This window comes from Oryza glaberrima, chromosome 3 (assembly GCF_000147395.1).
Source record: "Oryza glaberrima chromosome 3, OglaRS2, whole genome shotgun sequence".
In the NCBI taxonomy this organism is placed as follows: Eukaryota; Viridiplantae; Streptophyta; class Magnoliopsida; order Poales; family Poaceae; genus Oryza; species Oryza glaberrima.
In genome coordinates this window covers 24,277,700-24,304,453 of record NC_068328.1, presented here as the reverse complement: position 1 = coordinate 24,304,453, position 26,754 = coordinate 24,277,700, and the positions used below count along the sequence as shown (strand labels likewise).

The following is a 26,754-nucleotide window of genomic DNA, read 5'->3' as shown; positions in this document are numbered from 1 at the left end:
GTAGCAACGTGCGGCGAGAAGAGAGCTCGGTCAGTATCATCTTCTTTGTTGCAACGTACAAGTATTTTTGCTAGTGTAGTACGTATAAATCATATATTAGTATGTAAGGTAAACCTGAAAGCTATCATATAATGTAAAATAGAAGTCTACGTTAGTCTTGTTACTTGCACTATACATTTTTTCTGGATTTACACTGCATATTTATGTTTTGGATGGAAAGGATGGGGGGAAGAAAGAGTTGCATCGGAGCAAGCAAGCGAGGGACTCGTGAGTGGTGCGCGTGATACTGTGAGCCGTGATGTACGCAGCAGAGGTCCCAGGTGGCAATAGCAAAGCACGCCCTGCACACAGCGGAGAGCAGGGTGGTCTGGTCGTGGTCGGTGAACGTGGTTGGATTGGAAGGCAAACAAAACACGAGCTGATCGAAAAAAGAAAAGAAAGAAGAAAAAAGAAAAGAAAAAGAAACGAAGCGGCGCGCGTGCGGCGGCGGTGCTGGAGGTAGGGCCCGACCCCGGCCCGTGCTCCCTTGTGTTGGTGCGTGCGTGCTGCGGTGGGCGTGGTGCAGCTGTCCGGTTTGTGTGCGGCAGCCGCAGAAGGGCAGAGGGGGTGGGGTGGGGCGGGGCCCAGCGCGTGCCCCGTGCCACGTCACCCCGTGTGAGGAGGGGGAGGAGCGGACAGGACAGCCCGTGTCGTGTCATTAGATCGAGGGCATGCAGCTGCTGCAGCTTTTCACCGCTTTTACCGCTCTCGCCCCCCTCCGTTCTGTCGCTGCCGGGGACCTTTTTACTGCTGCGTGGAGTAAGAGCAAGATAACAGTGGACTATAATCAGCTTAGGTGAAATAGAGATAAACAAAAGTAAGTGGAGTGTGTTGGCTCTTATGCAAGAGCTAACTATATACAAGCTCCAAGAAATATGCATTAAATTCATAGTGAGAGAAAGAGAGAGGATGAAGAAAATAAAGATAACCTTATAACCAACCTATTACTCCCTCCGTTTCAAAATGTTTGACACTGTTGACCTTTTAGCACATGTTTAACCGTTCGCCTTATTTAAAAAAAATTTATGAAATATGTAAAACTATTTGTGTACATGAAAGTATATTTAACACTAAATCAAATGATATAAAAAGAATAAATAATTACTTAAGTTTTTTTAGTAAGACGAATGATCAAACACGTACTAAAATGTCAATGGTGTCAAACATTTTGAAATAGAGGGAGTATATATGTTAACTTTAATATGGACTAATACTCCCTCCGTTTTGAAATGTTTGACACCGTTGACTTTTTAGCACGTGTTTAACCGTTCGTCTTATTCAAAAACTTTTTTGAAATATGTAATTATATGCCTACATAAAAATATATTTAACAATAAATCAAATGATAAGAAAAAAATTAATAATTACTTAAATTTTTTGAATAAGATGAACGGATAAATATGTGTTTAAAAAGTCAACGGCGTCAAATATTTAGGAGGGAGTAGTGAGCTGTACTATCAAACTTGCTCTAAGTACTATTAGTAGAGTAGTATACTACTCCGTAGTTGGATGGATCTGACCTCTCTTATTTACTGCTCGTTAAAACCTCCTTTCTTCTCTCTTGTTCGTTCTTGGGCTGTGCTCGCTGCTCCCGTCGATCGCGTGATGACTGTTCACTGCTCGCCATCATTTGACGTGACAAGGACGAGATGCAGAGGTGGTATCCAAGTGACTAAACTGATATTCGAAACTACAAGTATTAAATATAGATTAATTACAAAATTCATTTCATAATCTTAAACTAATTCACGAAAGCCTAATTAATTCATAATTAATCTATATGATGCTATAGCAAATATTTTACTAATGAGAGTGCCTAGCAATCATTCGAATGATTTACTCATGAGTAAATTTGGTACGTACCATCACAAAGTTCCTGGTGTTGGAAAATACCATCGCAATGAGCTTGAGTGGAAAAGTACCATCCAAATTGCCCAGTTTGTTAGAAATGCTCCTACCGTCGCTTTGTCCGTTTGAAGATGTTGTTGATGATGCGGAATGGCGATGATGCCCCTGCAAATATTTCAGCATTTGGCGCCAAAATTTCCAACTTTTGGAGCCAAAATAGATGCTTCGGGGGATATAAAAACCTAGATCCTTTGGACCTTATCATTCCAGCTTCTTGACATCTTGTTCTTCTCTTCTTTGTCTGTTGCTCCTTCTTCAATCAAGTTGCAGCATAGATGAGTCAGTCCGTTGCCTCTTCGGCAATACCATCAGTGGTTTGTCCCAACTGCAACGTGATGGTTCGGCGGAAGACATCAGGAACAACAAGAAATCCAGGCCGGCACTACTACAGGTGCCCATTTCACTCGGTGAGTTAAAGATTAGCAACTTAACAAAGTTTTAACTTTTTGGCAGTTGCAGCCATGGTCCCAATGTGATGATTTTCCTTATCACAGGATGAGCCAAGTGGCTGTCATTTTTGGTTTTGGGAAGATGAACTGATGGCTCCAGTTATGGAACAAACTGCCACAACACCAAATGGAAGAAATGATTTGAAGCTTGCAGTTGAGATAGGAAGACGTTTTGATATGATGGACTTCAAGATCAACATAGTTATATTTCTAGTTGTGTTCCTTACAGTTGTAGTAATTTGGAAGCTGTAATATGTGCATTTCTTTATCAGTTGTATGCGAAAACTAATTTTAGTGAAGTGAATGCAATGTCAAGTAGAACATCTAGAAGTGCAGCTTTTATTATAAAAACAATTCAACTAGGTGGAAGTGCATAACATTAGTTTAACAACAATATAGAGTTGAATACTAGCCCAAAATAGGCAGACCATACTTCTTACACAACAGTTTCACATCCATGGTTTTTAGAGTAGCAAAATAACAGTGTGATAGTACATGAATAACACATGATTAGTAGTTATCAGTCTAGCAAAATAACATGGCAACATAACAAAGACTCAGAACTTCATGGTGCTTCGCAATTGTTAGCTTCCAATAACCTTTTCCTGCTCCTTGTCAAAGGACTAGAACTAGGCATTACAAGAGTTGGATCTCTAGGAGGAGTAGAAGTTGGTTGAATGGTTGCTTTCTTCCCCCTTGGAGCTGTCCTCTTTGTAGCCTTGCTGGTCTTTGTAGCCTTAGTTGTATTTGAGGTTCTTGGCCTGCAACACAATAGTAAATTGAGTTGTATATGATCCATTGTAAAAAAGAAGTAAATATAGTTTGTGTAACCACCTTTTATTGTTGCTTGGACCTGCTTCAGATTGACCTTCGTCAAGAACATTTTCTTTGCAAGTAGATTGCCTATGTCCCAATCTTCCACACTTCTTGCACTTGTGCTTCTTACCCCATGGTTTGCCCTCCTTATGTCTTGTAGTTTTAGGTCTACTAGCTGGCCTCTTTAGGTTGGGAGGATGCAACTTGAAGCCTTGAGTCCCTTTGGTCCACTTGGCTTTATCTGGCATTGGCCTAATTGCATGGGAGTAGGCAGCCTTGAACATTTGAACTGAGTAGTATTTATTAACATACTTCTCAACCTTATCCCTCTTTGAGCAGATCACAGCAAGAGCATGAGTACAAGGCTTGTCAGATATTTGCCACTGGTTGCAGGAGCATTCATTTGCTTCTAGGTCAACTGATTCCCTCCAAGCAGTCCCATCCTTGTAGGATCCACTAACCTCTGCTTCTGTCGAGGAGCTTAGCTTTACTATATATCCTTTTAGATCCCTGGTTATTGCATTGAGCTCCTTGATGACACTAGGAATAATTGTACCTTCAAACTTTGCTGCAACTCTTCTTCTCACCTCTATTTTTTCCATCATCATTTGTCTAAGCTTGTCAGCAAGCTCATCAACTGGGAGCCCCTTCAAAGGATTTATCTTGTTATTGAAAGACTCAGAAATGTTATTGTTAATATAGTCAACTTTGCAAATTCCATTGAATTTGCTCCTAGCCCATATATGGGGATGGTTCTGTTCAAGCCATTTTATGGCTTCAGGATAAACCGCTTTGATCTTCCCCATGTATTTATCATAAAATATTGTATCATAAGCTCTTGCTGCAGGCCAAATGTTGTCATCGATGGCAGTACCGTGGAACTTCTTCATCATATTCTTCCACATGTGCATCATGCACTCCCTATGTTCCACTCCTTTCGGAAATACAATACCAACAGCTTTTGTCAAGCCAATTCCAGCATCTGTATGCAATGCTAGTCCACGGGGTGTGCCGATTGCTTGCTTAAGTTTTTGAAGAAACCAAACCCAATTTTCAGCAGCTTCAGACTCAAATATGCCATAGGCTATTGGAAACATCCAGTTATGACCATCTATAGTAGTAGCAGCTGCTAGTTGACCTCTATACTTTCCTATCAAAAAGGTTGAGTCGATGCCAAGGTAAGGTCTACAACCTTGAAGGAATCCATCTATGCAAGGCTTGAGAGCCACAAACAGCTTGCTGAACTGATGTTTTCCTTTGTTCTCCTTGTAGTCTATCTCCACTAAACTTCCTGGGCATCTTTTCTCTACTTCTGCCTTGAAGTTGAATAATCTATCAAAGCTTTCCACCCATGAACCTTGAATTTGTTCAAGACAAGCCTCTTTGCCAGCCCAAACCTTGAAGTATGAGACATCCACTTGGTACTTCTCTTTGATCCTTCTCTTCAGCTCCTTAGGGCCAAGGGTAGGGTTTTCAACTAACCAATCCATCACATTAAGTGCAACCCACTTAGAAGAAGCCATCTTGTCACTAGAAAAACTTGTAGAAGTACATTCATGGTCTGACCCAACAGTCTTTATCTAGAAAATAAATAAAAACATGTTACTATAATGAACAAAATTAAGAAAAAGATTGACAATAATACACTATACCTGAAATGAATGCTCATCTTGAAGCCTAGAAGCATGTATTCTCCACTTGCAATCAGGATCACAGCATGAGGCACCAAATTTTGTCTTGTCACTATAGTCAACACCAAATTCAAATTGTTTCAGAATTGCGAAATGTCTAAGAGCTTTCAGAAAGGAAATTTTATCAGGAAATACTTCATTGATTTTAATAGCTGGGTTTTGATAATCAACGACAGGGCAGGGCTCACAAGGTACACTGTCAGTAATTTCATCTTCACGTTCCAACAAATGCTCTGTTGGATCTTCACCTATCTCAACCTCAGGTATTGGCCCCACCATGGGAGCAACACCAAAAATCCCCTCATCATCAACCCCAACATAGTCATCAGCAGTAACTGCTACTGAAGGAAGAACTAGTTCAACTTCTTTATTTGGAGATGCATCTTCTTTATTTTGAGCTGCAGATGGATCAGAAAGATTTGGAGCTGCTGCTGGTGTAATAGAAAGATTTGGAGCTGCTGCTGCTGCTGGTGTAATAGAAAGATTTGGAGCTGCTGGTGGAACCGGAATAATTGATAATTGTGGAGTACGTTGCTCAACCACACTAGATGGTTGGGAGAAGTTCTGAGCACTAGAGGTATTCTGTGACATCATAACAGCCTCCATGGTCATGCCAAGCATTAACTTACCAGACCATTTTGGTCCTATGTCCTGCACAAACATGTTTAATTGGATTGCCCTCTCGACGAAATACATTTCAAATGCTTCAATAAGCTCTGCATCAGAATTAATTGCTGCTAACTCTGTAGCACATTTGTCCCAGAAAAAACAGGATAGATATTGCTTACTCCCCCATCGAAACTCATCTCTTAGATAATCAACAATAGTCAACAGTGAGCATTCCTCCTTATCTACAACCTTACGGATGGATCTGGCAGTGATGTACTCAATCCTACCACTATCATCCTTTGCCATATATGATCCCATTTTAATAGTAACTTTGAACGTCTTGGTAGGATCCATCCTACCGCAACAAAGCAGAAGAAAATGCACTGATATGTTAGAAAAAACCTACGCCAATGGATAAAACAGGATTAAAAAGTACTACTAATCGCACATATATATTGGTCTATTCTTTGAATCCAATCAACCAACAACAATGCAAACATTCGGTTCAATTTTCTGAAAGTAAGTGTACAGGATAGAAGCTATTACCCTTCTGGAATCCAAGAAGCCAAGTTACTGAAGTTTGGTGTCTCACTTTGCATGTACAGAGCTTGGCTTTGCAGGAGATTGTCCACTGGGGACTTTGCAAGAGCTTGGCTTGGAGAATGCGTTGATGTCCTCCTGCCCTCTGCCATGGACTGCTGCTCTGCTGATTCAGCTCGAATCAGATCTACAACTCGAGCCACCACCGCTTTGGACCGTGTTGCTGGCGACTTCAATGGACTCCTCATCGTGATTATCACTACACATGTGCCGCCGGTGCCGGGGAAGATTGTGTTGGCGGCAGGAGAGATGTGGCGCACTAGGGAGATGTGGCAGAGGGGATGAGGGATTGGGATTAGGGTTCAGTCCTATGTGGCCACAGCAGGGGCATCATCGCCATTTCACATCATCAACGACGTCTTCAAACGGGCAAAGCGACGGTAGGGGCATTTCTAAAAAACTGGGCAATTTGTATGGTACTTTTCTACTCGAGGTCATTGCGATGGTATTTTCCAACACCAGAAACTTTGCGATGGTACGTACCAAATTTACTCTTTTTTCATTCATCTCACTCGGATTTTTTAACCTATGGATGTGCGCCACGTTGAAGAGGGAAACGGGCTAGCTTAATCGTAACAACGGACCTGACAGTTATAAGTCCAAAGAGGTTTAATAAAAAAATAAAAATGTCATCAACATATGCATTAAAAAGTTACACTGTAATTTTAGTATAGTTACATTATAATTTTTAGTATAGTTACATTATAAGTTGAGTAGTTACAGTGTGATTATTACATAATTACACTGTAATTAATTTGTAAGTAGTATGTAAGTCTGTTCTTTGGACACAAAAACAATATTGGTTCCTTGCTCAGTTGGTAAAATTAAAGGCCTTTGTTCGGCAACAAGAGATCGTGCGGTCGACTCCTCGCTTACACGTGAACACGCACATTTTATTTTTCCACCCGTGTAAGCACGAATCTTGACGCAATCAAACGGTCCAAAAATCGAATGATATGTAACAAGAAATCTGTCGCAAGATTTATAGCAAAAACCGTTTGCTAATTATGAATTAATTAAGCTTTATAGCAAAACCGTTTGCTAATTATGAATTAATTAGGCTTAAAAGTTTTGTCTAACAAATTAGCTATCATTTACGAAATTAGTTTTTTTATCGGTTTATGTTTAATACTTTGATAGGGATAAAAAAAATTTAGCCCCCTCCGAACACCCTAGTGTAACGCGACGTGCTGTTCTCTGCTCGTTTGTCGCGATGCGGCACGGCACGGCCATTCACTTTTGTTCATTTATCGCCTACCGGTCTCTCGAGTACTACGTGGGACGTGATGGATGCCTGCTCCGTTTGGGGAGGAATATTCTTCTACAGTAGTACGGACCTGACGGACGGACGGCTGCGATCGGCCCGAGGAGAGCCGGCCCCGGGATCCGCCGGTCGGGAATAATCGGGAGCCGCGCCGGGGCCGGGGTCGGGCCCCCAGGCCACTCCGTGAAGACACGCGTGGGCCGGAGCCCCAATTAAGGTTGGGCTCGCTGCTGTGTTGGCGATGGAGCAGCGGATCGGTCGTCGCATGTGCACTGCTCTCTCCTCTCATGTTCCTTCTTTTTCCATGGGCCTCGGGATGGAGATGAGGCGGGGCGCGTGGGCTACCCACCGGCCGGACGGACGACGACGAGCCATGTCTCGGTGCGCGTCGCAAGCAATGGCCGCCGTTGGCTGGGCGTAGGCGTGTCTGATAGCCGCTGGCACGTTGGCCTCTTCAGTACTCCTAGCTCTGATGTGATGAGAGATGCCTGCAGGTTGCGAGGTTTCTCAAAGGGGCTATTGCCAGACGTGTAGCGACATGTCGGGGACACGACGATTTGTCGATTTGACCACTCCTGCCACAGCGCCACCACCAGCCGTACGTATTGTACACTCCCATCCGGTACGTACCTACGATCCGTTCGGGCATCCATAATGTAGTACTCCCTACGGTCCTACTACCTCCGTGCGGGCATCCATAATGTACTGCTCCCTCCGTCCCATAAAAAACTAATTTTGTACTGGATATGACACATTCTAGTACTATGAATCTAGACATATCTCTGTCCAGATTTATTGTACGAGAAAATATCACATCCAATCCTAGTTTGTTTTTTTATGTACGAAATATAAAAGTAGTCCATAGGAAATAAACTATTCCATTTAGCCACTTTAATAACATTGTGTAACTAGTCCATAGCAAAGAAATAACAAAAGCTATCCATAATCATATGGACTGCCCATACCGAATAAAATATATTATTTGTCTCTATTTCCTTTCTCCCCCTAATACTACTTGCTATCTATATACATTGTGAAGGTTACAATAGTTAAAGCTCATATATATGGGTCCTATTAATATGGACTAGTTTTGCTATATACATTAGTGTTGCCCTTATATACATTGTAAGTACAGTTATGAGTTTTCGCCAACTTAGTTGATTATCAGTCTTATTTGAAATTTTTTTATAATTAGTATTTTTATTGTTATGGGATGACAAAACATGAGTAGTACTTTATGCGTGACTTATGTTTTTAAAGTTTTCAAAAAAAAATTTAAATAAGACGGACGATCAAAATTAGACACGGAAAATCATAACTACGCTTAAAATGGGACGGAAGGAGTAGCTAGTATATCTCGTATAGCAACTACTAAGACCAAGTTTTATAGTAAAGCAACTACTAGCTCCAAATCATCTATAATTAATTTAATAGCCAATTCATACAATACAATAGTTACTATAATATTAATACTTGATTCCATATGTCATATACACATTACATCTTAAAATCCGTGCTGCAGCTGGCTGCAAATCTATAGCCCGCTGCTTTTCTCTATCCTATTTTATCTCCCTAAAATACGTTTAGGGCTGACTTATAGTTTGCTATCGTACATGTTCTAATAGCGTCGCAGTAGTACAAACATACACACACCTCACTTATACATATCTACTCCTAATTGACTAATTAATGCTTTAATTAACATTGACATGTAATGGACATTTTGCAAACTGGACCATGTGTCCTGGGCATCTCATGAAGGCACGATGTGGCTTCGCCCCTGCATAATCAAGATCGACGCTTAGGTGTGTTCAGATATATGGGTGTACAGTTTTAGCGTGTCATATCGCGTATTATATAGGGTGTCACATAGGGTGTTTGACAATAATAAAAAAACTAATTACAGAATCCATCAATAAACAACGAGATGAATTCATTAAGCCTAATTAATTCATCATTAGCAAATGTTTACTGTAGCACCACATTGTCAAATCATGAAGCAATTAGGCTTAAAAGATCCGTCTCGCAAATTAGTCGCAATATGTACAATTAGTTATTTTTTAGACTATATTTAATACTTCATGCAGATGTTCAAACGTTCGATGTGACAAGGTGTAAATTTTTTACGTGGAAACTAAACAGAGCCTTGACAAAGCACACGTGATAGATAGAGCGCTCCTAGTACAATTGGTAGTTATGTGTTGGCATGTACGGCATATTTGACCACAATGAATAAGATGCGGTTTAAAGGATGCGCAAAAGGATTCCACACAGTTACGAACGCGCAAAAAGATTACATATTAATATTAGTAAAAAAGAGTTTCATATACACAACACAAAACGTCCCGAAGGCCATTGCCGGAGACCAAGGAAGAAAGAAAGGAGAAAAGAACCGCTAAAGGAAAAACTACAATATATATATATATATATATATATATATATATATATATATATATATATATATATATATATATATATATATATATATATATATATAATGTTTCCTATATCGAGGGAGGCTGGTAGCGGAGGAGCCCCACTATACTCCTAACAGGCCCCCAAAAGTAGCGGAGCCAACAAATGACCACAAATAGCCTTCTTGTAGGATGGACTCTATAAACGATGAAAACCTACTAGAGAGAGTAATCGAATACCCTGAACTTCCGCTCCTTCCATAGCTGCTAGAAGACTAGGAGAACTATGGAATCGAAACCCTTGCGAAGATAGTTTGGCAGGCAGGCTCTACAAGCTGGCCAACATATCTGAAGTGAGCAGTCATGGAAAGGAGCGAGGTTAGGCCAGCCAAGTGAAGACAGAACATGGTGCTAGACCTAGCAAGCGAACACATAGTCGAGAAGGATGTGGTTTGTCGTTTCAAGTTCTTGGGTGCAAAAAGGACAGGGCGAGTGGCTGCCAATACGATGCTTCTGCGGAAGATCAGCCGTCTAACAACACTGCTGGAACGCAAGCTAGAGGAAAAGCTTGCATTTAGCATAACCTTTAGCCTACCAGAGCAGATCGGCGCAAGCAAAGGAGTGTTGGCCTAGGAAGAAAGCCTGGTAGGCTGAGCGAGCCGAGTAACGTTGGTCGCTTGTCCAGCGCCAAACAAGACGGTCCTCAGTGCCTGTAGAGAGCTAGACAGGAAGCACCGCATCCCAAACCACGAGGAATTGGGAGATGACTGGGACTATGCATGCCACAGATGTTCCTAACCAAAGAGTTGTTAGCGAGGGCAGAAGCGACCGTGCACGATGCTCGGAGACGCAAGGGCATGGCAAGGAGAAGGTCTGGCGCCTAGGAGGCCACCGAGCAACCCTCAATCCACCGGTCCGTACAGAAAAGAGCCGAAGCGTCGTCACCTAACACGAAGAAGGTGGACACCGCAAATATGACGGAGACGCTCCGCTCGAGGGGGGCCTTTAGGTCAACCCAGTAGGGGTGGCCTGAACGCTGAAACCGGAGTCAACGAAGGCATAGAGCGAAACTTGTCGTCCTCAAGTTAGCAATACCCAAATCGCCAACAACTCTGGGGCAGCAAACATTCGTCCAAGACAAAAGGCATCATTCCCCATGGACCGAGTCTGTACCCATCCATATGAAAGAGCGACATTTCTTATCTATGGCCTTGATGACCTAGCCTGGCAGACCAATCGCCATGGACACATGGACCGGAAGAGAAGAGAACACATACTAGACTAGCACAAAGCGGCTGCCCAAAGTGGTGAGTTGACCCTTCCAGGTAGGAAGCTAGTGGGAGACCTTGTCAACGAGGGGTTGCATGGCCGCTTTCGGTAGCTTGCAGACCGATAGCGGGATGCAGAGGTAGGTGAAAGGAAAGTCAAAGATAGAGCAGGGAAATAGCTCTGAACCAACTCCATGTCCTCGGCCGAACAACAGATCGGGGTTATCGAACATTTGGCAAAATTGGTGTGTAGCGCGAAGGTTGAACCAAAGACAAAGATGATGCCTTGGACGAACTCGAGATCCTGCCCGACAGAGGAAGAAAGAGGACCATATCATCGGCATAGAGAGAAGCACGATGTTGTGAAGCACGGTCATTAAGGGGGAGAAAACCGCCCGAGTCAGAGGCCTTGCAGATAATTGCATTGAGCACATCCATGACAAGGAGGAAGAGCAGTGGGATAAGGGATCACCCTGCCGGAGCCCCCATCGGTGGAGGAAGCGATGGCCCATCACCCTGTTGACCAGCACCCGGGGAGAGGAGCAACGGAGAATCAGGGAGATCCAATCATGCCAGCGGCGGCTGAATCCAAGGTGCGCAAGCACTTCAAATAGGAATGACCAACTGACCGTGTCAAAGGCCTTCGTAATATCCACTTTGAGAAGCAGATGTAGCGTGTGCCTGGCATGGAATGCCTTGGCCGCAAGCTGCACATAGCAAAAGTTATAGTAGGGTGAATGGCCTTTGACGAAAGCACTTTGATTGACCACCACCAACTTGTCAAGATGAGGCGAGAGACAGGAAGCCGGGATCTTAGAAAACAACTTGCCAAAAACTATGGATGAAGCTTATTGGGCAGAAATCCTTGACTTCTATGACCTCATCTTTCTTCGGCAAGAGATAGATGACGGCATCGTTGAGGGAGGCGAAACCCTGGTTGTTCACCAAAATGAGGGTGTTGAGGGCAGCCAGGATTTATGACTTGATCACCGGCTAGCAAGATTTTGTAGAAACGGCAAGTGAAGCCACTACTACTGGTTAGGAACCAGTTTCTTTGCTACCATGACAATTGGAGTGAAATGACAAATATGTTCAGCCAAGATGCCACATGTCCAAAGCAGCCTTGCAAATCAGTTTAACAGTTTAAATAAACCATATTTATATGTTTAGACCCCCTTTGAAGAAAAAATAAGGATTCTAAAGGATTTGTATCCTACAGAAAATAATCCTACAAAGTCATTTGAAACAAGGATTATTTTCTACATATACCTTCCAAATTCCAATAAAATGGACCAATTTAGAGCAATTTCGGAGGAAAAAAACATGAAGCCTCACCTCATGTTTTTCTCTTCCCATGTCTTGGATTCCTGCATTTTTTTTCTATGCGCCAATTAAATGACAGTTCTGAAATTTCCATGTGTTTCGAAATCTTGTATAAATCCAATGAGCATGTCATTTTATTTCTACATTCGTCCTATTTCTGTATTTTAAAGGAGCCTTATGGTGCTAAATAAAAAGTTTAATAATTCATGATGTTTGATGGCTCTTAGACATAAGCATGACATTTCCATGATTTTCTTAACAGAGACAAAAACATACTTGTCATAAACCATAGTTAGTACTAAAAGAGAAAAAAAAATAATGAGGTCAACCAAAAGAAAACGCAAAATCTAATTCGAGAGCACTCTCGATTTAGTCATAACTAGCGACGCCTATCCAGAATCCAGATATGTGTTAGCTTGAAGAATCTTACTTTATTATAGTCCTAGTCCATTAAGTAAGTATGGGAAATATTCCTATCATCTATGCTTCAAATAAAATTTTCTCTTAAATTATTCATCCGATTTACAATCCGATTACACCGTTGTATTCGTAATAATTAAATCTTTGCAACAATATCTCACATGATTATATTTTGATGAAAAATCACAAATTACTTTTATGATATATCTAAATTACTTTTAGATTTCACTAAGTTACTTCTTAGACATATAAAAGTAAATTTAGTAAAGCCTAAAAGTAATTTACATATATTATACTTCCTCCGTTTCACAATGTAAGTCATTCTAGCATTTCCCACATTCATATTGATGTCAATGAATCTAGACATATATCTGTTTAGATTCATTGACATCAATATGAATATGGGAAATGCTAGAATAACTTACATTATGAAACGGAGGGAGTAGAAGTAACTTTAATTAGTGTCTTTTTTCATTGAACAAATTATCATATATATACTCCCCCCGTTTCGAAATGTTTGACACCGTTGACTTTTTAGCATATGTTTGACCGTTCGTCTTATTCAAAAACTTTTGTGAAATATGTAAAATTATATACCTACATAAAAATATATTTAACAATGAATTAAATGATAGAAAAAGAATTAATAATTACTTAAATTTTCTGAATAAGACAAACGGTCAAACATATGCTAAAAAGTCAACGGCGTCAATCATTTCGAAACGGAGGGAGTATATAATTTACTTTTAGATTTGATTAAAATACTTCCTATACATTCATAATGCTCTGAGGTGATTACTTTTATTATTGTTTTTAGTTAATTCTATAATTTGTGCTGATTAATTTAATTTCTAGATAGAGTCATGTTTTTATCTTTATAACGGATTTACTTCAAATGACATGCCAAAGTTACCTTCGTTTTGTTCTAAGTTACTTCTATAATATATGTAAATTACTTTTATATATCTAAGAAGTAACTTAGTGAAATCTAAAAGTAATTTAGACATATCATAAAAGTAATTTGTGATTTTTTTATCAAAATATAATGATGTGAGATCTTGTTATAAAGATTTAATTGTTACGAATACAACGGTGTAATCGGATCATAGATCGGATGAGTAGTTTAAGAGAAAATTGTATTTGAAGTATAGGTGAATGGTGTCTCTTATAGATAGACAAACCAAAACAAAACTAAGCTTCAAGTCCAAAAAAAACAAATGAGGCCCAACGTACCGGACCTTCCCAAACAGACCAGAACGAGTAAGCCCAACAGTTAAAAAGCCCACTTACATGCAAGCCCAAAGCATTTTCAGGACTCGCCATTCATGGGCCCTCATAGGGCCAAAGGCCCAGGAGAGCCCAAAACCGCACGCCCTGGGCCAGCACAGCCGTGACCCCCGTGAGAGTCGTCGAGACTCGATAGGGGAGAGGAGGGCTCAGGCGGCCATGGAGAAGTCGCCGCCGGAGACAGCCGCGGCGGCCGCGGAGGTGGCGGCGCGGTTCAGGTCGCTGGTCGACACCGGGGACATCGGCGCCATCAGGCAGACGCAGCACCTCATGTACGTCGGCACGGCTTCCCCCCCTTCCCCCTTTCCTTGCCCTTGCTCTCCCCCGCTCCCTTTTCGATCGGGGCTGGTCGATGAACGGAACGCCGCCGTCTCTGATCCCTGCGCCTAGGCTACTGTCTCGGTGGTTCTCGTGTTCTATGATTTAGAGTTAGGGTCTCAGGGATTGCTTGTTGTTCCCATCGAGGGTTTGCGAAAGTGGCGGAACGGTGATTTGATTCGGTGGGTAGAATCGAATTCAGTGCATCCCTTTGCTAGGAAGAACCGAGGTTTCGGCGTGTGTCCACAAATCTGACCGGGTTTTTGGCTTAGCATTTCTGGGTAGCAACACGCAGCTGTTCACAATTGTGCATGGTTTCCTCACAGCGCGCCCATTTTTTGGGTTTTAGAATTCTCTTGGAGATGCTCTAATCCTTCATTGTCTATGCCGTGATGTTCTATTGATTTGAAAGCATACTGACATCCTATTTTCTGACATCGTGGTTACCTGCTAGAATTTTGATCTTACTATATGTTACTTCTTTCACAATGTAAGTCATTCTAACATTTCCCATATTCATATTAATATTAATGAATCTAGATAGATATATATGTCTAGATTCATTAACATCAATATGAATGTGGGAAATGCTAGAATGACTTACATTGTGAAACGGAGGGAGTACCTACTATGAACGAAAAAGGCATTATTGATTACTACTATTTATAAGAACTGAACTATTATAAGTTGTTGCATCTGTTTACCAGCAATGCATTCACTTTGGCAGTCCTGGGGTGCTTCGATAAGCTTTAGAGCTATTTTGAGTATTAACTAGATCCTCTCGTGAGATTTAGAGAATGTTGGTAGCCCTTCGTTTGTGTAGCAATGATTGCTTGGAAGGAGAATTTATCCTAATCGGTCGTTAGTGATTGATGCTTCACAATACTCAAGATTGATGCTAAATGCTCACTGTTAATGATGTCTCACAAATATTCTGGTGGTTGTAAGTTCTGTTTGAAATCAACAACTATTACCATATATGAACACTCCATATAACCGCATTTCCCTGCCTGGTCGCCCCTCAATTGGTCCCGCACAAAATTCGGTAGAGCGATATATATGTAGGAATAACATTCAAGATAGATATGTAGGAATAAGATCCATGTGCCAAAACTTTTGGTGCTATCAGTATTAACGAGTCACCCTTTCAGTACTGTTGTGATTTAAGATATCACTGTACTCTCTGAGCCCTTGATATTTACATCTTGTATCTCATCTTGCACTGGCGTGCTTGGCTCAACCAGTCTTGGAGTTTAAACAGATGTACAGTGTGGTAGTTCCTAAGTAGCTAAGTGTCGTTATTAGTTGCAGCAATATTCATATGTACATTAATGGCTTCTTTAGAGCGCCAGAAATTTTCCTGATTATGCTGGAAATGAACTGCATGCTGTAAAATTCTTGCATCCAAAGGTTCCCAGTCTAATCCATGTTTCCCCTGTTGCCATCATTCTCTTGTTTTTCTTTGGAGGAAAAGAAAAGAACGGTCACTTGCTACTTCTGGAAATGCCATCTTTAAGTATCTCTAATCACTACCTTGCTGTTGCAAGTTAACTTTTGGGTGCATAGTTCTATTCCACATTTAAGCATGAACATGAAATGTTTGTGATTGTTGTATTGAGCTAATGGCAAGCATATGACTGTTTTGGGCATTTACATGCTCCATGTGTGGAAATTATGGAAGTGCTCAACATACACCCAAAAAAAAAACTAGATTTGGAGTGGGAGACGTCCCTCCAAACATTTTTTAAAGACGAAATAGTGAGCGTGTTGGGGATTGAACACGGGATCTTGGTGTTGGAACCACATACCCCTTGCCACTACACTATCAAGTACATCTCAAGTGCTCAACATACATGTTGTATTATTTTGCGATGCACTTGTCATATGTTGCGGTTCTGCCTTCCCAAGAGTTCTGTTTTAACTTGGACTGCTGAGCCTGCCTCAATTAGGTGAATTAACATATGATGAGTTGTAGGCGATAGTAGAACCTTGAAGTTTAATTGGGGTGCATCAAACTGTAGTAATGTTGGTTTGTCCATGCTTTATGCAAAACCAGCATGTTTTTCCCTTCATGCAAAGATCTACAAGAACCTTACCACGACATAGTAATATTTCTTAGATTTGGCAGATTCCTTTGCTCTATTGCTGGAAATTCTCTCACTTCTCACTCTTCTGTTAAGAGTAATTTGCCTAACGTAACATTTATGTTGACATACTGTATTTTGTTATACATATGAGAAATGCTAGTTGCTTAGTGATACAGTTTTCTATACTTTAGCAGTAGAATTTGCAGGAATTGCTGTGTTCCTTGTCTTTTGCTGCTAATGGAAACCCCTACTTTTTTTTTTGTGTTTACTCCGGCAGACTGGGACGGTTGCAAGATAGCAATGCAGTTCTCACACATTTTAACGAGTACTCTGAACAATGCTTTGCGGAGGTGTCTAATGACTTTGCTAGTAAAACTCGTCTTCTCAAATCCATGAAGGACGATCTTGACCATATTTTCTTGAAGCTGAGGTACATTTCCACTGGCCATTCAAAATTATGATTTTCTGCGTTTCATCCTCCTTTAGTTTTTCAGTTCTCTTATCCCCAAGCATGCATTCGAATTACTATCATAACAATTTTCCCACTTGGTAAACTATCTTATGTTGTAGAAGCATGAAATCGAGGCTAGCGGCAACATATCCAGATGCTTTTCCCGATGGTGCAATGGCAAAAACGATGGACCAAAGACCGGACCTTGAAAGTCCGCTTGATTAAAACAGCTTATCATTTTGACTGAGATCTCCGGTTGAGTCCTTCTGTACTCATCTTGAAGAAGAATGTTTTGTCTGCACTTTTGCCGAAAATGTATCTTTGAGAAACGTCTGCTTCTGTTTATTAAGTTGTGTAACCTTGTAGTCCTATGTTTTTTAGATAATGGATAAGTTATAACCTTGTAAATAACTGTTCTCTCTAGATCAACCTCTCTCACACACTTTTGTGTGGTAAAAACTTGTTGGATCATAGCTACTGTATTTCCATCGATTTTTTTTTTAAAAAATAATTTTGTTATGCAACTAAAGATCTAGCAACACGACCTCGCCAGGGGAAAACATTGAGAGCCTCATCGGTGGCCCATATATTCCCTAATAAGCCGTTTTGACTTATTAGGGAATAAAAAGTAATTTATAGGTAAAATTTTCATATATGTGTTCTTGATAACTTAAAAGTAATGTTGAAAATATTTTAAAATCAGTCTCAAAATTAAGTTTGAAAATTGGGTTTAAAGAAACAGATGATTGGGAAGAGGAAGATATGAACAACGGATTTGTCAAATGGCATTCAACGGAAAAACAAACCAAAATCTTATGAAGTTTTTTACTTTCAGATATGCTCTACCATTCATGCTCGGCTGCCTCCTTCAGCTCAGGCAAACTCCGGCAAGCTCTGACCAACTGCAGCTGACTTTTAACGATTTAGTGTTAGCGACGGACGACGGTAGGTAGCGGGGACTGGGGGTGGTGAGGTGGTGGGTCATGCTGGCACTACCCGTCTAGCCACGTTGTGCTTGGGCTGTAACCTGGCCCAGCGTGCCAGCTTGGGATGTAACCTGGCTTAGCGTGCCAATACGACAAGTGCATATAGCGAGCCAGCACAACATGGCCCAGGAATAGCACATGGCTTGGCCCACGTGGCACGATGGCGATCGACGACTGGCGAACAACCGCCAATTGAGCAACTATCATCTGAGTAGGAGCCAGGAGGAAAGGAGAATGAAAGAATCTAGGAAGTTAGGGGATGAGGGGAGAGGAAGCAATGATGGACGCTCGTCGACGTAGGCCTACACAGTAGCGCTGCGGCTTGGCCAACCCCATTCGTGAGCACAACCACTAGGCATGTCGGTCATTGTGGGCTCACTGACTCGGGGTGAAGAAAGTAGGAAGTGAAGGGTCACGGCGGTGCTTGACGAGTAGGAAGAGGAATGTGCTATCAGTGAGCGAAGGACCTCGCTAGAGCTTCGCCGAAGTTTGTGTAGCAAGATGCAACAAACTCTGTTCGTATTTGTTTCCTTGGTATATTTATCAAATGTGGGCTAACCGGCTTCCACACAACCCATATAATTGTTGATGAGAAAACACGGCAGCCTAGGAGTTTTGCTTAGCTCCAGTGTAAGTCCAAATCTCGCTTTTGGGTTCAGAGTGTGCCAGTTGATTTGATCCTGCAACCAACAAGAATAAACAAGAAAACCAAGTTAAATTAAATAGCCGATCGGATGGTAAGCCGATGATGTATCATGTAAACCTAGCCGATGTTATCTGACCGAATTGGCTGTTAGGTGCAGAATGAATAAAATAAAATGAGCCTAAAATATGTTCCATCAGCGGTCGATATAATCAGTCATGTAATCCATAATTCACTCTTTCTCTTAGATGCGAGCAAACAATATAGATTAAATGAGACAATGTAGATTGCTCATAAATTAGATCAAAAGAATTAAAGATTACATGTAGTTCATATCATAGCCAATGATGCAATACTTTAGGTTAAGATAGATGTCATATCGGTTAGTACTCCAGTACACCTAAGTAACAGTGTGATACACTTGTGTAAGGGGCAAATACAACATGAAAAGCATGATTAAAGGATTTAAATAGAGCTAAACAATCATATCAGATAAGATCGGCTGAAACAATTGATTCTACCCCTATTAGCAATCAAGAAGCAGGTTAGTTTCTATGATTCTAAGCATGACTAGGGTTGATGCAGCATAAAGTGTGAAAAGAAACATAAAATCTAAACAATCAAGCTTTTGATTGATTTTCAGGGTGGCGGATACCTTAGCTAATCTAAATTGACAAAACGATTTAGCTGATACTGGCAAAATCCTAGAAAAGGCATGTCCGACATAGCTATATCGAATTATCAAGTTAGATTAGCTAAGATATATGATAACCATCAATTGTAGAAAATAGATTAGAACATCTAAAGCGACGCTCTAATCCGCCAAGGCAAGACGCTGAGACAAGTCATACCTTTTATTAGAAGATTGAAGCCGATGCCCTAACTCGAAACAATAACTCGTCGAAAAAAATAGAAAAGTAAAAAGGTGGCGATGCGCCGAGAGTATATTGAACAGTGGATGTTTTTTTACAAGACCCTGGGCACATATTTATACCCGTAGTACAAAACTTGTCCATACGGACATGACTCAAACTTTACAAAATAAACACACCAGCCTATTGTGGACTCTAACACGGATTTCTAAAACTCATAAGGAAAATTGACTCTTATCCTAATTAATAGATACAATTGCTTTGGATGGACTATATCCTTGTTTGACAATATTTCTAAGTACTCAATCCGCGCTCAACTCATACTTGGAAACTACCTGTATCGGCTGCCTTGTCCATATCGGCTGACCAAGTCCGATTACATATCGGCCGATATATCCCCCCGCCAATGCGCTGTGCTGTTTTTGGAAACCAATCTAATTTCTTCAAATCCGCTTCGGATCAACTTCTCCTCCGAGTATCTTGCCAAATTTTGCTCTTAACAATAACCTAATCATGCCAGGCCAACAAAACATGACCCGACATCTCACTAGCCTGTGCCTGGGCTCCAGCCTCAGCACGTGGGCCGACACGGCACAATCCGTTCGGTGAGTCGTGCCTAATCGGGCAATGTCCAAACGTATCTATTATTTATGCACCATCTCAACCCTATAAAAAGGTAAAATAAAAATCCGTTGTCTCAGCGGTTCAACCCCACGGGCTCCATTTGGAAAATGAGATTATAAGTGATAGATACTATTTCAGATATCCACCGTTTTGGTAGTGTGTGGATGGGATGTGCAAACAATCCAGGTGGATTGAGTGCTAGGCAAAATTACTAAATTACCCTCGCTATTTTGATGCCTGTGTGGTGCGCGAGTTATCCTTAGTATGGGTGAAAACGATAACGGAAATTCCCGGCCGACCGACATTCGTTTCTGACTTCTACCAGTATGGTAATAAACCAAAATGAAAATGAAAATAGTAAAAAAAATATGGAAATGATTTTGCTATTATACCGACTGTTTTCGTATTCTTGTGAAAATTCCTGTTTATATAATATGGTAATTACCGTATTTCTAAATATGTTGATATTTATAGGGTTTGTCTCTACTTGGTCGATAATTTAGAGACTGATTGACTCTTCAATCAATTTCCTAACTCGAGTGCATGGCAAAATAAAGTTGATTTATAATTTATACAATATAAACTTGAATTTATCTATACATGTACTGTATAGTTATGTCAAATTAAATATATACTTTTATAGTTTAATGGTTTTTATTTGTTACCGATTTCCTTTGTATCGATATGTTTCCATTCGTATCGTTACGTTTTGGTTTCCTATTTTTGATGTCATTTTTATTTTTGATTTTACCGTTTTCGATTTCTTCTCCAAGAGAAATGATTTTGGTTGTTTTCCGACCCTAAATTAAGAAATGAGTGACCCCTCCTCGACGTCCTCGTCACTTAGCCCTTGCGCACAGCCTCCGGCTCCGGCGATCCCCATCCATCCCGCGAGCGAGCAGGGCGCCGTCGTTCTTCCTGCCGCATCCATCCTGGTGAGCTCATCCTCCGCCACCGCCGCCTGCCCCGATCCCCATCCATCGCGCGCGCGCGCGAGCTCGTCCTGCTGCTTCCGCCGCATCGGTGACGCACATCCTCTTTCCCATCTCTCTCTCTCTCTACCCACGCACTTCTTCTCGAATTTGTGTTAACCCTAGCTTCTGTTCTAAGAATTTGCCTTAACCTTAATACTGACAACAGTTTAATGGTTCCCAAAAAGGTTTTTTTTTTTTTTTTTTTTTTTGGGGGGGGGGGGGGGGGGGGGTTCAACTGAACCCCTGTGTCCTATGTTAGATCCGCCACTGATGGGGGTTCAAGCTTTCAACTTAAGAGGCATGGTTAGAAAGATAATAGCACCAAGCAGCAAATTTAACACACTAGTTAAAATGGAAGTTAAAATCTGACAACAGGAGTGGATATTTTACTTCCTTGGACATAATTAGACTTCTTACAGTATAAGCATATACATGCAGATACATACTTAGTATTATGCAAAAAAAATTGGGGGTACATATGTACCCCCATGAATCATGCTGTCTCCACCACTGCCAAACATTCAAACCTACCTTAGATATGACAAATTATGGCCACTTACAAGAATAGAACGCTGAACACCCTGTTAATCTCTTGTACAGTCATGACCCATTGGCCAACTATAGTATAGAAAACAAATGGGCTGAGCTAATGGTCCAGCACGTTTGGGTCCAACACACAATTTTACCTTTTCCAGGAGAGTTCTGTAACTAACAATGACTCATCATTTATCAGGCTCATTGACACTCAAGTCAAAAAAGAAAAGGAGAGAAAGGGGGATATGGAGGAGTGGTCACCACCGTCATCTCCGTCGCTGGTGGTGCGGAGCCCCAGGCAGACGGTCAGCCTTCTCCGGAACCGTCACCCATGGCGGGAGTCTCGGTCGCCCCCCACATCCACATCCACCTCGTTGGCCGGTGGCCCCAAGCTGTCGGAAGTTTATGGCTTTGTGGGATCCATCACCACCGTCATCGCCACCACTGTCTACCTTGTCTGGGCTTACATGCCTGAGCGTTGCCTCCGCTCTCTTGGCATCACCTACTACCCGAGCAGGTGAGAATCTGCATCCAGGTAGATCAGATCAAGTCAAGTATGGATGAATTATTAGTCGATTGCGTGCTGCTGTGGTAAGCTTAATTCGGTTCTCTTTTCATTCAGGTATTGGGCCCTTGCAGTGCCATCGTTTGTGATAGTAGCGACGGCACTTTGCATGGTCGTTTATGTGGGCTTCAACTTCCTGGCCACTCCTCCCCCCACTTCCTTTAACACCATTTTTGGTGAGTTGTAGTTCCATGCCATGCCATCAACTACTACTAGTCGCTGTACTCCATGTTTTAGGATTGGTATCTAAAAAGTAGTATTGTTATCTTACTTTCATTTGCAGACGAGTACAGTCGAGAGCGGACCATGTTTGACCCTGCAAATGCAAATGCAACGGGAGAAGAGGAGGAGGTAGAGAGGCCCATCGAACCTATTTCAGACATTAGCATTGACCAGATAAACAGTCTTATGTTTGGTGATCTGCAGAAAAGAGCCCAACAATTCTGAATTGTAGGATCAGTGCTGCTTCTGCAACTTGATAGGCTTTTGTGTGACTGAGCACTGAATTTATGATAGAGATGGGTTTTACCCTGTTGAGATGATGTTCAGGGTACTAGCATCAATTCCATTTTTTCTTCTTTTTTTAGAGTGGTTCAATAAATGATGTATGGTATTTGCTGCTAACTGATCTTGTTCGAAAACAAAGCAAAGCTACTAGTGCCTTGCGGGCGTATTGCTGCATGCTTCATTTGCTAACCAGACAATTATTGGCGCCCATGTCGATCCCTCCTCCCTTATTATTTCCATTTGTCATTATTGTGCTCCACCAGACTGCAATACCCCACATTAAGAAACGGTACAAACGAGGAAACCCAGGATTTGATAACTTACATGATGTGATTTATTACCTTCTTTGTAGTTATACAAAATAAACCGTCCATCTTTGTGAACACAGGCGTGACTTCTGTGGGAGTTGAGAGGAGGAAGAGACCATGGAGAAGTCGCCACTGGCGCGGTTCAGGTCGCTGGTCAACAATGAAGACGTCGTTGCCATAAAGCAGATGCAGCATCTCATGTATGAGGCATAGCTTTCCCTCTTTCATTTCCCACATGACATTCCCCCTCCCTTTTTGCCCGTCGTTCTGTGCTCAATTGGAGGATTTGTGCTGATCGATGAACATCATGGTCTCTGATACAGGCCTAGGGCACTTTCTGGGTTGTTCTCGGTTTCTAGGAAGAAACTTTGCCTGCTTAGTGGCCTGATTCATTGCTTGTAGTTGTAGTTACATGTGTCAACACTGGGAGACATGGTTTGGCTTAGAGTTAGGTCTCAGGAACATTGCTTGTTTTTCCCATCGAGGGTTTCCCAAAAGCAGAGTGATTATTTGATTAGGTGAGTTGAATCAAATTCAGTGTGCTCCTTGCTAGGGAAAACTGATGTTTTGCATTGTGTCCACAAATCTGATCAAATATTGGCTAGAATCTCTTGTAGCAATTGCAGTTCTGCATGGTTTGATGTATGCACCTCACAGCTAAACACATGCACTCTGTGATGCCTAACCCTTTATAGGTGATGTTCTATAGGTTCAAAGAATATTGACGCCATATTCTTGACATTGGACTACCTGCTAGAATTTTGATTGTACATGCTATCTGGATTATTGTGCCCTAAAATAAGGAACTGGATTATTGCAAGTTGCTGCATTTGTTCACCAGAGATGCATACGCTTTGGCAATGCTGATGTGCTTTGAGAGGTTTCATTACTTGCCTACTTCTAGTATTAAGTTATTAACTAGATCCTCTGGAGAGTTTTGGAGGTTGCCCTTCTGGTAGCCCTTTGTTTGTGTAGGAATGTTCGCCAGGAAGGTAATTGTCCTAATCAGGAATCTGCTAGTGATTGATACTTCACAAATACTTAAGATTAATGCTAAACATGTGCTGTTAATGATGCCTCATCAAATATTCTAGTTGTAAGTTCTGTTTGAAATTATCAACTATTATCATATTCACACCATTACATCCACACTCATTTTAGAGTCAATAATCATGGTAGCATCCTCTTTATGGCATGCCAAATTCTACACTTCCATCTTGAATTTCCTTCCCTAAACATCCATATAAATATATAAACTCACTTCCTCGCTCAGCTGCCCCTCAACTGGTTCAGCACAAAATTTGGTAGACCGATAGATATCTTGGAGTAAGATCCATTTGCCAAAACTCTTGATGCTACTTGTATTGACGAGCCACCTGTCCAGTTCTGTTGCACTTTAAGGTAGGAGCCCTTGTGGTTCTGGATGTGATATTTGCGCCTTGTACTTTGTCTTGCACTGCCATGCTGTTCATCCATCCTATGCATACTTGGAACCATTATTCTAAAACAAGAGTTCAGACAATAGTTGGAATTGTGCTTTGAGTTAGTCACCTGAAATGGCCCTTGGAAAATTCGATGTTTAAGATATTTTTAAAATCATTGAATATGTTGCATTTTCAAATTATACCTGTCAATAATTACTATATATTTTCTGCTCAGCACTCACTAATGTGCATTGACCTATTGGTTCAACCAGATCACTGGTGGTAGTTTCTAAACCTTTTTATTAATTGCAGCAGTTTTAATATTCACATTAAGATCTTGTTTGAATGCGAGAGATTTTCCTGATTCTGCGGGAAATGAACTACTTCCTGTAAAATTCTTGCATCCAAAGGAGCCCTGGGTAATCCATCTACCCTTTTATATGTTGCAGTGATTCTCTTGCTTTCCTTCAGGGGAAAAAAAGAAAAAGGATCACTTGCTATGAAACTGCAGCTTTAACCAGTATATGTATTCACTACTCTACTAACTGCAAGGTGCATAGTTCTGTCCTATATTTAAGCATGAAGAAGATTGCATGGTCTGATTAATCCTTTGCTGTGCATGTTTATGGTTGCTGTATGCCTTCTTGTTTAGGGTAAGTAGATAGTTGACAATGTTCAGTATGAATTTTATTGAACACAACCACTGGTCTAGGAGTTGTGGTTATCTAATAACTCGGGTATTGCTATATGAAATGTTTGTGATTGTTCAAATGGGATAATGGCAAACATATGACTATTTAATATGTACATTTGGCATGTTGTTTACATGTAATTTATGTACATACAATACATTATGAAAGGGCTCAGCATACATGTGATCATATTGTTGTGCAATAATGTGTGAATTGCGACGTGTTGCAGTTCTGCCTCCCCAAGAGTGATTTAACTGTTGGGCCCGCCTCAATTAAGTGACTTAACATATGGATTTGAGGCAATAATAGTAATATGTATTTTGGTGCAGGAGACGTTTTGATCTGTGGCATACAGATTAATTGTAACCTTGAATTTTGGTCAGTGCCATTATGCATCAAATGGTAGTAATGTTGGTTTTTCCATGCTTTGTGCAAAAAAACTGGCATGCTTTTTCCCTTCATTACCACAATATTACTATGTTTCTTAGATTGACAGATTCCTTTGCATTAATTGGTGGATTTCAGATTTGCTTCTCACTTTTCTGGTGAGAGCAATTTGCCTATCAAAATGTGCAGTATTTTGTTAGACATATGAGCAATGCTAGTCGCAGTGATACAATTTCTGTACCATGGCAGTAGGATTTGCAGGAATTGTCCTGTTCCTTTTCTTTTGCAACTAACCGAAATCCGTACCGCTCTTTTTGTTTACTCTGTAGACTGGGACGATTGCAAGATAGTAATGCAGTTCTCACACATTTTAATGAATACTCTGAACAATGCTTTGCGGAGGTGTCTAATGACTTTGCTGGTAAAACTCGTCTTCTCAAGTCCATGAAGGCTGATCTTGACCATATTTTCCTGAAGTTGAGGTACATTTCTTCCAGGTCTCTTTATCCCAGTGTGCATTCGAATTGGATTTGTACAACAGTTTTCCAGCTGAACAAGCCATATATCTTATGTCTATGTTGTAGAGGCATGAAATCGAGGTTAGCGGCAACATATCCAGATGCTTTTCCTACTGGCGCAATGGCAGAGACGATGGACCAAAGACCGGACCTTGAAAGTCCTCTTGATTAAAACAGTTTATCGTACCCTTTTGGTAATGAGATCTACGGTTGAGTTCTTGTGTTCCGACATCTTGAGAACTCAAGAAGAATGTTGTTCTTTCTGCACTTTTGCTGAAAATGTATCTTTGAGAAACGGCTGCTTCTGTTTATAAAGTTGTAACCTTGTACTCCTATGTTTTTTGTGATATAAATGGATTAGTTGTCAATCAATCTCTCTCGCTTTTGCTTGTGGATCTATGCTCGGTCATAGCTGCTGCATTTCCTTGATTTTTTTTTAAAATAACTACTTCTATCGGTGCTCCTTCAGTTCCATAAAAATTAAACCAGTCCTGAGTTTTTTATTTTTTTGACGGAGGGAGTAAGCTCTAGGGACACAAAATTGCCAGAAAAGGAAAAAAAAGATAGAAGTTTGGGGATAAAAAAAGAACAGATGATGGGAAAAAGGTGATTTGATCGTTTGGGGGCAGATTGTTTTTATGGGATGGAAGAAGTAAGCTCTAGTGACACAACATTGCCTGAAAAAAAAAGGAAGTTTAGGGGGGGTAAAAATGAACAGATGCTGGCGATGAAGGATAAAAACAATTTTGATTTGGCCATTTGGGGGCAGATTGGCA

At 41.0% G+C, this 26,754-nt stretch overlaps 3 protein-coding genes across 5 annotated transcripts; all 3 read left to right on the top strand.

Moving 5' to 3' along the window:
- The first annotated feature begins 14,200 nt into the window (after positions 1–14,200).
- LOC127765646 (uncharacterized) lies at positions 14,201–17,403 on the top strand. Its single transcript, XM_052290586.1, has 3 exons — positions 14,201–14,360; positions 16,771–16,923; positions 17,064–17,403. The coding sequence occupies exons 1-3, from the start codon at positions 14,248–14,250 to the stop codon at positions 17,167–17,169; spliced, it is 372 nt and encodes a 123-aa protein (XP_052146546.1). The 5' UTR covers positions 14,201–14,247; the 3' UTR covers positions 17,170–17,403.
- A 3,495-nt stretch (positions 17,404–20,898) lies between these two features.
- On the top strand, positions 20,899–22,721 carry LOC127768241 (phosphatidylinositol N-acetylglucosaminyltransferase subunit P-like). 2 transcript variants are annotated; one of them, XM_052293778.1, is made up of 4 exons: positions 20,899–21,004; positions 21,777–22,094; positions 22,200–22,318; positions 22,426–22,721. In XM_052293778.1, exons 2-4 carry the CDS (start codon positions 21,823–21,825, stop codon positions 22,587–22,589), a joined length of 555 nt encoding a protein of 184 aa, XP_052149738.1. In that variant the 5' UTR covers positions 20,899–21,004; positions 21,777–21,822; the 3' UTR covers positions 22,590–22,721. The 2 variants fall into 2 exon arrangements, with proteins under 2 accessions (XP_052149738.1, XP_052149737.1); XM_052293777.1 differs by having other exon boundaries at positions 20,899–21,092.
- LOC127768242 (uncharacterized) lies at positions 22,572–26,671 on the top strand. Of its 2 annotated transcripts, none has more exons than XM_052293780.1 (4): positions 22,572–22,692; positions 23,038–23,157; positions 25,790–25,942; positions 26,045–26,671. In XM_052293780.1, exons 2-4 carry the CDS (start codon positions 23,075–23,077, stop codon positions 26,148–26,150), a joined length of 342 nt encoding a protein of 113 aa, XP_052149740.1. In that variant the 5' UTR covers positions 22,572–22,692; positions 23,038–23,074; the 3' UTR covers positions 26,151–26,671. The 2 variants fall into 2 exon arrangements, with proteins under 2 accessions (XP_052149740.1, XP_052149739.1); XM_052293779.1 differs by lacking the exon at positions 22,572–22,692 and adding an exon at positions 22,794–22,938.
- The last annotated feature ends 83 nt before the right edge of the window (positions 26,672–26,754 follow it).